This window comes from Balearica regulorum, chromosome W (assembly GCF_011004875.1).
Source record: "Balearica regulorum gibbericeps isolate bBalReg1 chromosome W, bBalReg1.pri, whole genome shotgun sequence".
NCBI classification, from domain to species: Eukaryota; Metazoa; Chordata; class Aves; order Gruiformes; family Gruidae; genus Balearica; species Balearica regulorum.
In genome coordinates this window covers 28,310,593-28,322,605 of record NC_046219.1, presented here as the reverse complement: position 1 = coordinate 28,322,605, position 12,013 = coordinate 28,310,593, and the positions used below count along the sequence as shown (strand labels likewise).

Genomic DNA, 12,013 nt, shown 5'->3' with positions numbered 1-12,013 from the left:
ACGCCACGGCTTACTTGAAGGCTAAGGGGGCCTCTAACCCAAAAATCTTAAATCACAGTACAATAGCCCCTCGCGTAGCTCACGCCACGGCTTAATTGAAGGCTAAGGGGGCCTCTAACCCAAAATCTTAAATCACAGTACAATAGCCCCTCGCATAGCTCACGCCACGGCTTACTTGAAGGCTAAGGGGGCCTCTAACCCAAAATCTTAAATCACAGTACAATAGCCCCTCGCGTAGCTCACGCCACGGCTTACTTGAAGGCTAAGGGGGCCTCTAACCCAAAATCTTAAATTTCATTTAAAAAGTAAGAGAAATGCCTTTTACCTGTCCCAGGGAACGTGCTCAGAACTCTTCGGTCCGGGGGATCGAATGGTCTCCCCGAGAATCCCTCGGTGCCGGCTGGAGGTCCTATGATCCCACGGATCCGTCGAGATTCAAAAGCCTTGTCCCATCTGGGTCGCCAAAACTGTCACCGAAATTCGGGAATGAAAGAAAACTCCTTAACACTAATTTAGCATTAAGAAGCAGGCATTTCCTTTATTGCAGCGCTGGGTGTCAGGAGGATAGTTCCTCTAATCAGGCACACCTAATGCTGGTTCTCTTGTCATATTTATACACAAATGTTACAAAGATTACAAAGTGGTACACTCCCTGTTACAATAATTGGTTCATATTTCTTCGCTTAGTATGCAAACTAGAACGCATGCTCAGTTCTGTTCTCTGCCTCTATCTTTTGAGTAGGTGGTATAATTTGGGTAGGGGGCTTATGGGTCGGTGGTCATGGGGACCCTGGCCCAAATTACCTTTCCCCTAGTTTCTCAGTATTTCAGTGTTGGTAATTGTTTGCTATATGCCTCAGAAAGATAAGGATGTTGCTGGAGGCAATTAATGTCCTCCCTTTCTGAAAAGTATGTCCATAAGGACCTTGAAGTGTCTTGTAGCTCCTCCTTTTTCTCATGATGTGTAGCAGGTGCTCATTCTAAGAATTGTTAGCCTTCTACCTAAAGTAATAATGAATAGTTTCTTATCACATATAATACAAGTAGGCCTTCATTACAGGCCTTTCTTCTTGGCTACATTTTCTTATTATGTATAATATAAGCAGGCCTTCGTTACAGGCCTATCTTTTTGGCTACAGTATCAGAAACCTAATGAATATGTAAACTCTTTTGTAATATAAATCACGAACAATTTGTTTCTCGTCGAGACGCACGTTCGTGGAAATATCCCGGTGCGACTCCCAGCGCTGCAATAAAGGATACCTGCTTAATAGTCACATTGGCTATTGAGTGAATTTCTTTGATTCACAAGCAAGGCCGGAGAAACGCTTCATCTTACTAAAGAAAGATTCCTTCCTTCCTTCCCCCCCCCCCAAAAAAAAAAGAAAAAAAACAAGGAAAAACCCACCACTCTAAGTACCACCGCTGCCCTTGCCTGGCAGCGGAGGGAACAGAATTCACCACCTCATCGGGCTACAGAAGCGAAACCCACCACTAGCACTACAGAAATGACAAAACAAAGATGGCGGCCATTTGCCGATGAGAGGTAGACAGCTGCTGCAGCAGACTACATCTCCGAGAGCCAACTGTAGCTAGGCTAGCCACTGCACGGAAGACTACAGCTTCCGGCAGGCACCGCGCGGCCCGACTAGTGGAGCTGGGAGTGAAGGCGAGGGGCGGAGCTGATAAATAGCGGCACAGAGCACCCGTCTCGCGTAAGATGGTGGTGGTGCTCTAGGTGGGGTGCGCGGTAAGCGGATGCGTACTTGTCCTTTCTCGCCATATCCATTTAGTGGCTCTTGCCGCGGGTGGGGGCTGTGGAGCTACGGTGAGGGGAAGACCAAGCTTGCGTGCCTCGCTGCCGGCCGGTTGTTGGCAGGAACGGGCAGCGCTGCTCAGGTAGAGCCCGCTGCTCCCGTCCCTTCAGCAGGAGGCTGAGACTGCTGTGGGCGGGGATCGCTCGGCTCTTCCCTGCTCGGCTATGTCGGACAATCAGAGTTGGAATTCCTCCGGCTCTGAAGAGGACCCCGAGACCGAGCTCGGGCTGCCTGTTGAACTCTGTGGGGTGCTCAGCAAGGTAAGCTGCCTTTCTTTCTCCCCGCAGCCTGTGCCTGGCGGCCTCTCGCTTCCTCTCTCCGCACCGCACTACGGCTCCCCCCCTCCCGTAGCTGGCCGAGGGCTGTCAGCCCTGTCTGCCTGTCTCCTCCCCACCCCGCTATTCCGGACGATGAGGCCGAGGCTCCCGCCGGCGCCGGTAGAGGGGCCTCGCGGGGTCGCGGGAGGCGTTGGCACAACCGACGCAGCTGCCACCTGATGGCGGAGAGCCTGCTAGGCAGCCGCTCCGGCGGCCCTTCCCTTAGCCGAGGGCATCAGCCTCGCTGGGCTGGGGGGCTCGTGTACTTACCCCCGCATCTGCGCAGCGTCTGCCCGTCCTTTCCTACCCCCGAGAGGCGGCGTGAGGAAGCACGTTCTTGGGGAAAGAATCGTGGGTGCGGCTTCAGCCCTGGCCGGGCGGGTGAGGGAGGCGTTAGCGCCCGATGAGTCCCTGCCGCCCCCGCACCGACCCCGCTGGTTGCCTGGCGTGAGCTTTCGGAGAACGTGGCTCGTGAGGGAGTGGCCGGATGCGCGCGGGGAGGGTGTTTTTCCCCACTTCTCAGGCTCCTGGTCGAAGCTGGCGGCGGGCCTGGGTGCGGGCTGGGGCCGCGGTATCCCGTTCCCCTGCTCAGGAGCTCCTGAATGCAGGCGCAGCCCGTGGTCGCTTCCCAGGAGTAGGCCCCAGCACAGGAGCAGTACAACCTTTAGTCCAAGTATCCAAGCAGGGCAATAAAATACCCCTGTAGCAAGAGATACGGGAGGTGGGGAGGAGCGGAAGGAAAATGGCATTAAAGCTTGTTTTCCCCTTTTAAAAATAAGCATTACTCTTTGCTCTTTTATCACTGAAAATAAGATGACTTGCAAGTATGGGTTGGATGATACTGGGAAACTTTAGGAGTTCTTTAAAGTTAAATATTGAATTGTTAAGTTTGAAAGCAGATAATTTTTTTTTACAGAAAGTACATTCAGAATAATGTTGAAATATCTTTAGAGTTAAAGCACTATATTTTGAATTTTTTTCCTTGCCTACGCAATAAGGCCAGACAGCACAGGCCAGTGTAGAAAGCACAGGTCATGGAATACAGTAGATCATAAACAGGCCTTGGATGCTGAGAAAACAGCTATAATGGGGCCCAGTACTCTGCTTTTTGTGAGGGACTCTGAACTCCTTCCAGTCTTGAAAACGTTTTTAAGCCCAAAGATGGGAGGAATGGTTAGGAGAAAAGGGCCTTGCCTCTCATCTGTAAGATCTTATCATCTAATAGTGCATGGGGAGGGAGGGGATGAGATGGATGTGAGATATTACAGCAGTTGAAATGCGAGGTTTTGATTTAGTTGTGTAGTTTTATTGTTTTTTCCATTGCATAGTTTTTCTTTGATTAGATCATAGAATAATAGAATGGTTTGGGTTGGAAGGGACCTTAAAGATCATTTAGTTCCAACCCCCCTGCCATGGACAGGGATACCTTTCTACTAAATAAATATTTATTTTTAATAACATTGTTTATAATTACATTTTAAATCAATAAAAGTAGGCTGCAGTTCTCCATGTGCTTAGTAGTGTTTCAGTTGTTCTGCCTTTTGGTAAAGAGAGAAGCTTTGAAGGAAGCAGCGTAATTTGGTAAGAGAATCTTATTAGAAGTATGTCCTTCTGGTCTCTTTAAATGTTTCAGAACTCCATTCCCCCCCCCCCCCCCATTTTATTTATTTTTTCATTGTATTTCCTGCTTACCATTTTAAGGTGGATACAAAGAAAGAACTTCAATGTGGATGTGTCTTTCTTGAAGCACAAGAATCTAGATGCTTGAACCAGTGGTGTGGTCTTGGACAAAACCTTGTTTCTACCCTGCGTACTTTAAGGAGTCTTTTAATTCATGGCACACTTTGATTGCAACAGCAAACACAAGATTGACTGCTGTATTTACCTCACTTAACTGTGTCAAAGAAGGAAAGGCGCTTTCCTCCCTGCCCCTTGTTCTTTTGTCCAAGATAACTTTGGACTCTGCCTTTCATATCTGGGAGGAGTTGGGAATATGAGAGACAGAAAAGGAGGAAGGCAGGAAATAATATACCTCTATGACAGCTTGTGCTACCAGTTCATGTACTAAGCACAGCTGAGGCTTTCTTTAAGAAATACTAAACTTAGCAATTTGATGTATTAAGAGACCATAAAGGGCTTTATCTTTGGAGAACAAGTCTAGGTCTTATCTACACTTGAAAATTGTTAGGAATTTCTTAGCTATAGAAATTGTTTTCTGTAGACCTCCTCTTGTTATTAATAGAGTTAACATGCTGTTATGGGACATGTATCAATATGTGTAGTATAATGTAGAAATGAGCCTGTTGGCTTTCTTCCCCCTATTTATATGTTATAAAAATGGTGAATAATGATTGGAATTAAATGCTAAAAAGAGACATTTTAAACTTATTTCTTGGTGCTTTTTGTCAAAGAATGGTTGTCATGATCAAAGAAGTGCTTGCATGATAAAATTTTCAGTGGTTTTGTTTCCATTTTTATCTAATTTATAATTTTTGCATTGTGATTAAAGACCAAGCACCAATGTGTAGCCAGAGTTATAGAACAGTTCTGATCAGCATCATATGATTCTACAAAGCGCAGCTCAGTATTGAGAAGATGTTGCAAATAAGATTAATAATTGCAACTTTTAGTCACTTCTAACTAGATCTTTGTAGGATGAATCCAGGACTTGTTCCTGGAGTATCACTTTCCATGTGTGGTTGTGGAGTCTCTGGAAAAATCTGAATAACAAAAGGATGATTGGATGTCTGCTGATAAGCAAGTATCATCTTAATGAGAAAGTGGTTAGAAATTAAAACCTGAAGCAATATCTATGGGCAATATTAAACTGGTAAAGAACTGATTGCTCTAGGTGCTATAGTAGTTAATACTGCACTGGTGGGATAATGGCATGTTTTTATTTATATGAAGAGAACTAGATATTTTACTAAACTCATTTTTGTAGAAATTTATATAAATTAAATTATGTTCCATTTAAGCTTGGTTTTTGGTCTAACTCCAAATTTTAAATCAAACGACTAAACTCACCTTAGTGAATAATGTTTTATTCCCTCCCCCTATCATCTATCATCAGTATGTTTATTACCTTTATTTTTTTAACTGGCCTTGGCAATACAGTTGCAGTTAAGACATCTGTTATCTCATTGTTCATTTGAAACAACTGGGTTTTAGTACCTTCAGGAGTTTGTAAAATGATTTTAGGAGCTCTGGGCAGAAGAGGAATAAAAGTTCTCAATTAGGAAGAACTTTTATAGAAGTAGTTTGTTGGGTTTTTTGTGTGTTTTGGTTTTGTTTTTTTTCTCCTGGTGCTTGAAAGCCAAACTGTTGTTCTTGTTGTTCTACAGTGGACCAACTACATTCATGGGTGGCAGGATCGATGGGTAGTTCTGAAAAGCAACACACTCAGTTATTACAAGTCTGAAGATGAAACGGAGTATGGCTGCAGAGGCTCTATCTGTCTCAACAAGGCTGTGATTACGGTAAGTGCTATTTCAGTATTGCCATCTTTTCATGTTTTGGGGTGTTACATATTTGTAGGCTAATGTCTGGTGAAAGCAAATATGAGTATGGCAAATAGTTTCTGTTAAGTTGTTTAATTATTAAAGTTAGTGATATTAGTGCAACACTGTGGAGCAGGGCAAGGAGTTACTAATAAGAAAACAAGCTGTTCTCATTTGAGACTGCAGTAAGCAGCTTTTCGTCTCTTATCATAGAGGTTTCTGTGAGTAGGATACAGTTTGCTTCTGGAGGAGGCAGAGTTTTCCCAGGGGTCAGCCTAAGACCCTGGATCAACTTCCCAAAGGAGGCAGCATCCATCACAGTCATCACACTTTGCGCTAGAAAGAGAGGGTAGTATTTGTTACTGTACTTTCTGAACATGACTCTCTACAACGTTTCCAAAAGAAAATGGTTTGTGTTTCCTTCTCTAAACAAGTGTGGCGCTGTTTTTGCCTAATGCTAAAAGATCCACTATTATGTTGGTAAGAATAAAGAGCAAGTGAAATCTCATAAAGAGGAATTGGCCTTAGAAGATAAAGAAAAATAATCTCTTTGTAGCTTTCAGATTTATTAATGTATTAATTATGACTAATGGTTGCAAAAAAGCATGCTGTAGCTTTTCTGTGTTACTGTTAAGTAGTCCAGTTATTTGACTTAGGGGGAAGAAAAAAGTTGGACTTCTGTGTAGCACATAACTTCCTAGAGCAGTAGTGTTAAATCTTACTATTTATGTTCTTATTCCACCAAATATTTTGCTTTCAAACTGAATTGAGGATGACAAATAAGAAGTTTCCTTTTCTTACTAATATTCAGCTTACAAATAGATTTTTTTTTTAAAACACATTTTGGTTTGGAAAAAAAGACTGGATTGATTACATCAACTGTGTATTTTGGAAAAAAGATTGTGAAGGAAAAGTAGATTTTTTTTTTTACATTTAGATGTCAAATGAGTATTGCAGTCATCTAAAAATTAAAACAGATTACCTCATTTCTTTTAAAGCTCTTTTTAAAACTGCTTAAACTTTTAAAACTTGCTCAAGATTTCACTTATTCAGGAATATATGGTGCATGCACAGCAATAGCATCTAGAAGTGCTCATTTAAGTGTACTTCTGGTGGTCTGTAGAGGTACCAGCCTCTGATCAGGACTTCCAAAGAGGTGTCGTCTTCACTAGCAAGAGGCTTAACATGCCAACCAGGCAGAGACAGGAAGGTGGTGGCAAGGAGGTAGGCCAAGGGATGTCTGGAAGTGTGCTGTAGAGCACACTTCAGCAGCTTGAATTCCAGTTGTGGTGGTGGAGAGATTATAACGATGCTGATATTGCTTCTGGAATGTTTTGGTATGTTGCACTTTGTGAAGGGAAGTTGGTGAGCTGCTTATCTTTTGATTAGGAAGTATGTAACACTGACATTTCTTGCAGATACTTTTTTTTTCTTCTCTTCTATTTGGCACTTGTTACATCTGGTAACTTGGAGTTGAATTGTTGCCTTTTTTTTCTTTTCCAGTTCTTGAGCTTCTTGAATACATTGAGAAACAATAAAAAGTGGGCATAGTTCTAAAAATTAATCTGATATTTTAGTTGTTCCACTTTCATTCAGGATCATGCATTGTGAGTGGTATTTGACAGTTTAATTGTTTCATTGTAGTTTGAAACCTGGTAAACTCCAGTTAATTATTTCTAGCTGCAGTTAGTGATTGCTGTGTAAGTATTAGAGGTTCAGGAATACTATTGGATCATTTCACATGTCTCTAGGATATAGAAATTTACTTCTGAAACTGCCATGTGATTATTTTATCTCTTATTTTTCAGAAGTTATTCTTCTAGGCTGTAGTTTTAAAACGAATGCTTCTGGTTTGATAGTTTGGTAGCAAATTGAATAGTTTTTTTTAAAACCTGTGTTTTTAATAGTAGAAAATGAATTATGCTCAAAGATAATTGTTTAAAATATTCTTCCTGAGGTACATAGTTAATTTTTATTTTCATGCCCTTATAATGTCTTACTAACTATAAGCTTACTAGCATGTATTTAAATGCATAGGAGAACACCAATAATTGATAAAATAAATGTTGAGATGATAATAGAAAGTTACTTTTGCTATCAATGGAACTTATATTTGTTACTGTACATCTTGTGATTACTTCGGTAGAGAAGGGAAGTCAGGTTTCTTACTGACTTAATGTAGTTGGGATCTTCATCTTGAATATTTTTTGACAGTCTTTTACTATACTGTAAGTTCAGTTTTCCTTGATCTTGCTAATCCAGAGTCAGATGTAGTAACTACCTATCTCCTAACCTGGTGTATTGCAGGAAGTTTTCCTTAAGTACAAAGCAGGGCGTGAGTGGTATGAGATGGTGTTGATGGCTATAATGTTTCCTTGTAGGAAAGGGGGGGATTGGATTCTCATGAAGCTTTCTTTTAGGTGCTCAGATTAGACGTGCATGTTTGTCTTCAGTGGGGGATGTAATGATTTTCTGTGTGTAATTAATGCTACCAGTAGTATAGAATGTCCACATTTCATTAATGTATAAGTGTCTTGGGTTCGGCTAGGATAGAGTTAATTTTCACCAGAAGCTGGGATGGGACACAGCCAGGACAGGTGACCCAAACTAGCCAAAGGGGCTATTCCATACCACGTGATGTCACGCTCAGTATAAAAGGGGAGCTAGTCAGGGAGGGGCGGTGCAGCACGGCACTGGCTTCTGGATGGGTCTGAGTTGTACGGTCCTTGGGTGAGAAACTGCATTGTGTATCACCAGTTTTGTATTCTGTTAAGTACTGCTGTTGTGGTTTCCCTCTCCCTTTGCTGTCCCAGTAAACTGTCCTTATCTCAACCCATGAAGTTTTGCCTTTGTCTTTCCCATTCTCCTACCCATTCCACCGGGGTAGGCAGAGGGGTTGAGTGAGCGGCCATGTGGTGCTCAGCTGCTGGCTGGGGCTAAACCATGACAATAAGCATAAATTTGGAAAGCTGCTCTCACTGAGTAGTCTTACTGTACTTCCAGCAATGAAGATAAACCTAACGATAAGTCATAGTATGAATTAAGAGACATGAATGCTGCATTCAGAGAAAGCCACAGTCCTTTCTGATCTTGTGTTATCATTCCTATTGTCACTGAAATTCAGGAATAAAAGAAAATTCCTTAACACCAATTTAGCATTAAGAAGCAGGCATTTCCTTTTATTGCAGCGCTGGGTGTCAGGAGGATAGTTCCTCAAATCAGGCACACCTAATGCTGGTTCTCTTGTCATATTTATACACAAATGTTACAAAGATTACAAAGTGGTACACTCCCCGTTCCAATAATTGGTTCATATTTCTTTGCCTAGTATGCAAACTAGAACGCATGCTCAGTTCTGTTCTCCGCCTCTATCTTTTGAGTAGGTGGTACAATTTGGGTAGGGGGCTTATGGGTCGGTGGTCGTGGGGACCCTGGCCCAAGTTACCTTTCCCCTAGTTTCTCAGTATTTCAGTGTTGGTAATTGTTTGCTATATGCCTCAGAAAGATAAGGATGTTGCTGGAGGCAATTAATGTCCTCCCTTTCTGCAAAGTATGTCCATAAGGACCTTGAAGTGTCTTGTAGCTCCTCCTTTTTCTCATGATGTGTAGCAGGTGCTCATTCTAAGAATTGTTAGCCTTCTACCTAAAGTAATAATGAATAGTTTCTTATCACATATAATACGAGTAGGCCTTCATTACAGGCCTTTCTTCTTGGCTACATTTTCTTATTATGTATAATATAAGCAGGCCTTTGTTACAGGCCTATCTTTTTGGCTACACTATCGTGTTGGGCAGAGATTGATAGTTCTACAGGGATATTTTATAAAATGACACTTCTCTCCCCTCTTTAATGAGAGGAAGTCTTGTTAAATGAGCTTGTTAAAGGAGCTTCTTCAGGTATTTTAAGTGTAGAATTATAATTCATATCTCCAAAACAGGTAGGTTCCTGTGACAGTAGCCTTTCATTGAATGGAAAACATGGGGTCTGGTTGGGCTACTTGCTATAATAACCACTGGGACAAGCTGATTTCTCTGGAATAGAGGACTAAACGATGAATACTTATTATATGCTCACTGGATTACATCAAGTAATGAACTGTCAAGAACTAGCTGTGTGAATTAAGTTATGAAAGAGGACAATGTAAGTCAATACATTATGCTGAGTTGCTTTTAGCCAGATAATGAAAAACACCTCGAAGGTGTTTAACCAGTTTATAACAGAGTGAAGGCTTGAACTCAAGTTAAAAGTTCTGTTATATGGTTAAGGGATGAGAAGAAATTATGAGTATTATAAAAAGTTGATATATGCACAAATTTAAGCTTTGTTCTATTACTCTAGCTTGTGCATCCTAAATTACTGCTGCAGTTGATTGTCAGAGACAGATAATGTTTATTAAAGATATCCTTAATTACTGTAAAACTCTGTAGTTCTTTCATTCCTAAAGTTAAGCTTTCAACGGGGACTTCTATGTACATGGTTAGGTGTGGACGTTGATGGCAGTCCTGTAGTGGTAGATCTGTGGAATTCAGCTTTGGAGTTAGAAGGTCTAGGGTCTGTCATTAAAAGAACACACAGAAATGCTTTGTAGTGTTTGAAGTCCAACTTGCCTTTCAGCTTGTACTGTCTTTGCCTTGATTACTGTCTATTTTGATAGTGCCATTGCTGCTTTTGTACAGAGGGACTTGTACTATCTCATGCAGTGACAGTGTGATATATCAAGGGGTAACAGGATATGCCTGCCCCCCCCCCCCCCCCCCCCCCCCGAAAGGCCAGCACTAATCCTGGTGGTAATTTACATTAATAGATTTTTCAAACCTGTTTACAAATTCTTAACAATGAAGTGTTTATCTTGTGAGTTCTAGTTTTTTTTCCAGAAAGGACTTGCTGGTCAGGACAGCTCTTCTGCATGGATCTTGAAAAATGCTTAGAGAAATGTCATGCTTGATAACTTTTTAAGCATTCTTAAACTCAGCCATGTGTGCACTTTGTATTTTTTGTCAGTAGAGGTGACTACCTATGCAGGAAGAGTTCAAAAAGCTCATGTTCCAACTTAAATTTGAGCTTTTATTTGGATAGGATTCATACCTGCCATGTTGTTTTAATCCAGTGATTGGTCTTCATTTTACTTTCTGTATTACTGATGTAGAAAAACTTTTTTGATTTTTAATTTGGTAGCTTAAACAAGATGCAATAACTGCAATGCAATGATTTTCCTTGGTTTTGGTTATACTGAGATGATGTATACTCATGTAAAAATCTTAATGGAAATATGCTATTGGTTATTAGTCTTTTTTAGAACATTTTGTTGTTGTTATGTTGTAAAGAGATGTTTAAACAGTTCTGTGGAAATGCCTGCACTCTAAGTAATGAATGCAGTTTGCATAATGGAAATATTTTTAGTAAATAAACTAGTTTGTTTCCAGAAATAGTAGTTGGAAAGAACTGTTGCTTAATGAAGGCAGTAATGATGTTTTATATTAATATACAAGTTGCAAGCCAGTCCCTTTCAGAATGGACTTCTGAAAGGGTGGGTTTCTTGAGTATCTATTGCTTGTGGATATCTGGAGCTTGGAACAGATAAGAAGATAGAAAACTGAAGTCTGCCTGAGACAGCTTAGTGAGTTGTCTTATTGTTATTTAGAAAAATAAGCTAAATTGCTGTTGTGAAGAACTTAATAAGTATTCATGTTATAAATTAGGGCTGGAATAAACATGTTTTAGCTCTGGTTTACCAAAAGAACAAGAACACTATACATGAAAGAGCTAAACTGGCAGTTTCCAATGTTAACCTTCTCATTTTCTTACATATAGTCTGAAGAAAGAGTGAGACAGTTCTTTCCAGTAATCAAATGCTAATAATAAAATACTTTCCCCACTTTTTTAAAGATACTGTTAGTTGAATAACCCTCCTTCTTCTGTCTAGCAGTATTTCTGGTTTATTTATAGTATGATGCTGGCCACCATTAATAAGTGGGCACTTGTGAGAGGAGGTACAGATCTAGATCTTTAAAAATAGACTGACAAGTTAACGTGCTTCATATATTTGTCAATTTAAACAGATACAGAAGCTTCCTGTGAGAGCTTTTTTTTTCCACAGAAACTTTATTTTAAAACTTACACATTTTTAAACTCTACAAATATTTATTTTTAATTGAAAGGAATGTCAGTCCTAAACAAATATTCTTAGTAGTATTGTTTAAAGCATCTTTAGCATGAAGAATCATGTCTTACAAAATCGATTTTCAAAAATTCACCATGACATTAATAGTACATTGGTGCCTCAATGTTACATTTCATATTTAAAAGAATTTCAGAAGCAGTTGGAGTTGTAGTGTATAGAAGTGGACCCACTTGGAGGACTAATGTGGGTTAGCTTTT

The 12,013-nt window shown here is 40.6% G+C and overlaps 2 protein-coding genes and 1 long non-coding RNA gene across 9 annotated transcripts in view; 1 reads left to right on the top strand and 2 right to left on the bottom strand.

Moving 5' to 3' along the window:
• Positions 1 to 12,013, bottom strand: part of LOC142599156 (3-hydroxy-3-methylglutaryl-coenzyme A reductase-like) — a 695,832-nt gene that overhangs the window by 467,646 nt on the left and 216,173 nt on the right. The gene's annotated exons all lie outside the window — the stretch shown is intronic.
• The window catches only part of LOC142599217 (uncharacterized), a 544,015-nt gene that overhangs the window by 457,096 nt on the left and 74,906 nt on the right, over positions 1 to 12,013 (bottom strand). The gene's annotated exons all lie outside the window — the stretch shown is intronic.
• LOC104641364 (ceramide transfer protein) overlaps positions 1,686 to 12,013 on the top strand; it is a 141,260-nt gene continuing 130,932 nt past the window's right edge. For 3 of the 5 annotated variants that reach the window (XM_075738974.1, XM_075738973.1, XM_075738971.1), the window contains exons 1-2: positions 1,686 to 2,077; positions 5,479 to 5,613. In XM_075738974.1, coding sequence (XP_075595089.1) covers positions 1,982 to 2,077; positions 5,479 to 5,613 — 231 coding nt within the window. In that variant the 5' untranslated portion in view covers positions 1,686 to 1,981. The remainder of the gene's footprint in view (positions 2,078 to 5,478; positions 5,614 to 12,013) is intronic. The other 2 variants (XM_075738975.1, XM_075738972.1) reach the window with 1 other exon arrangement.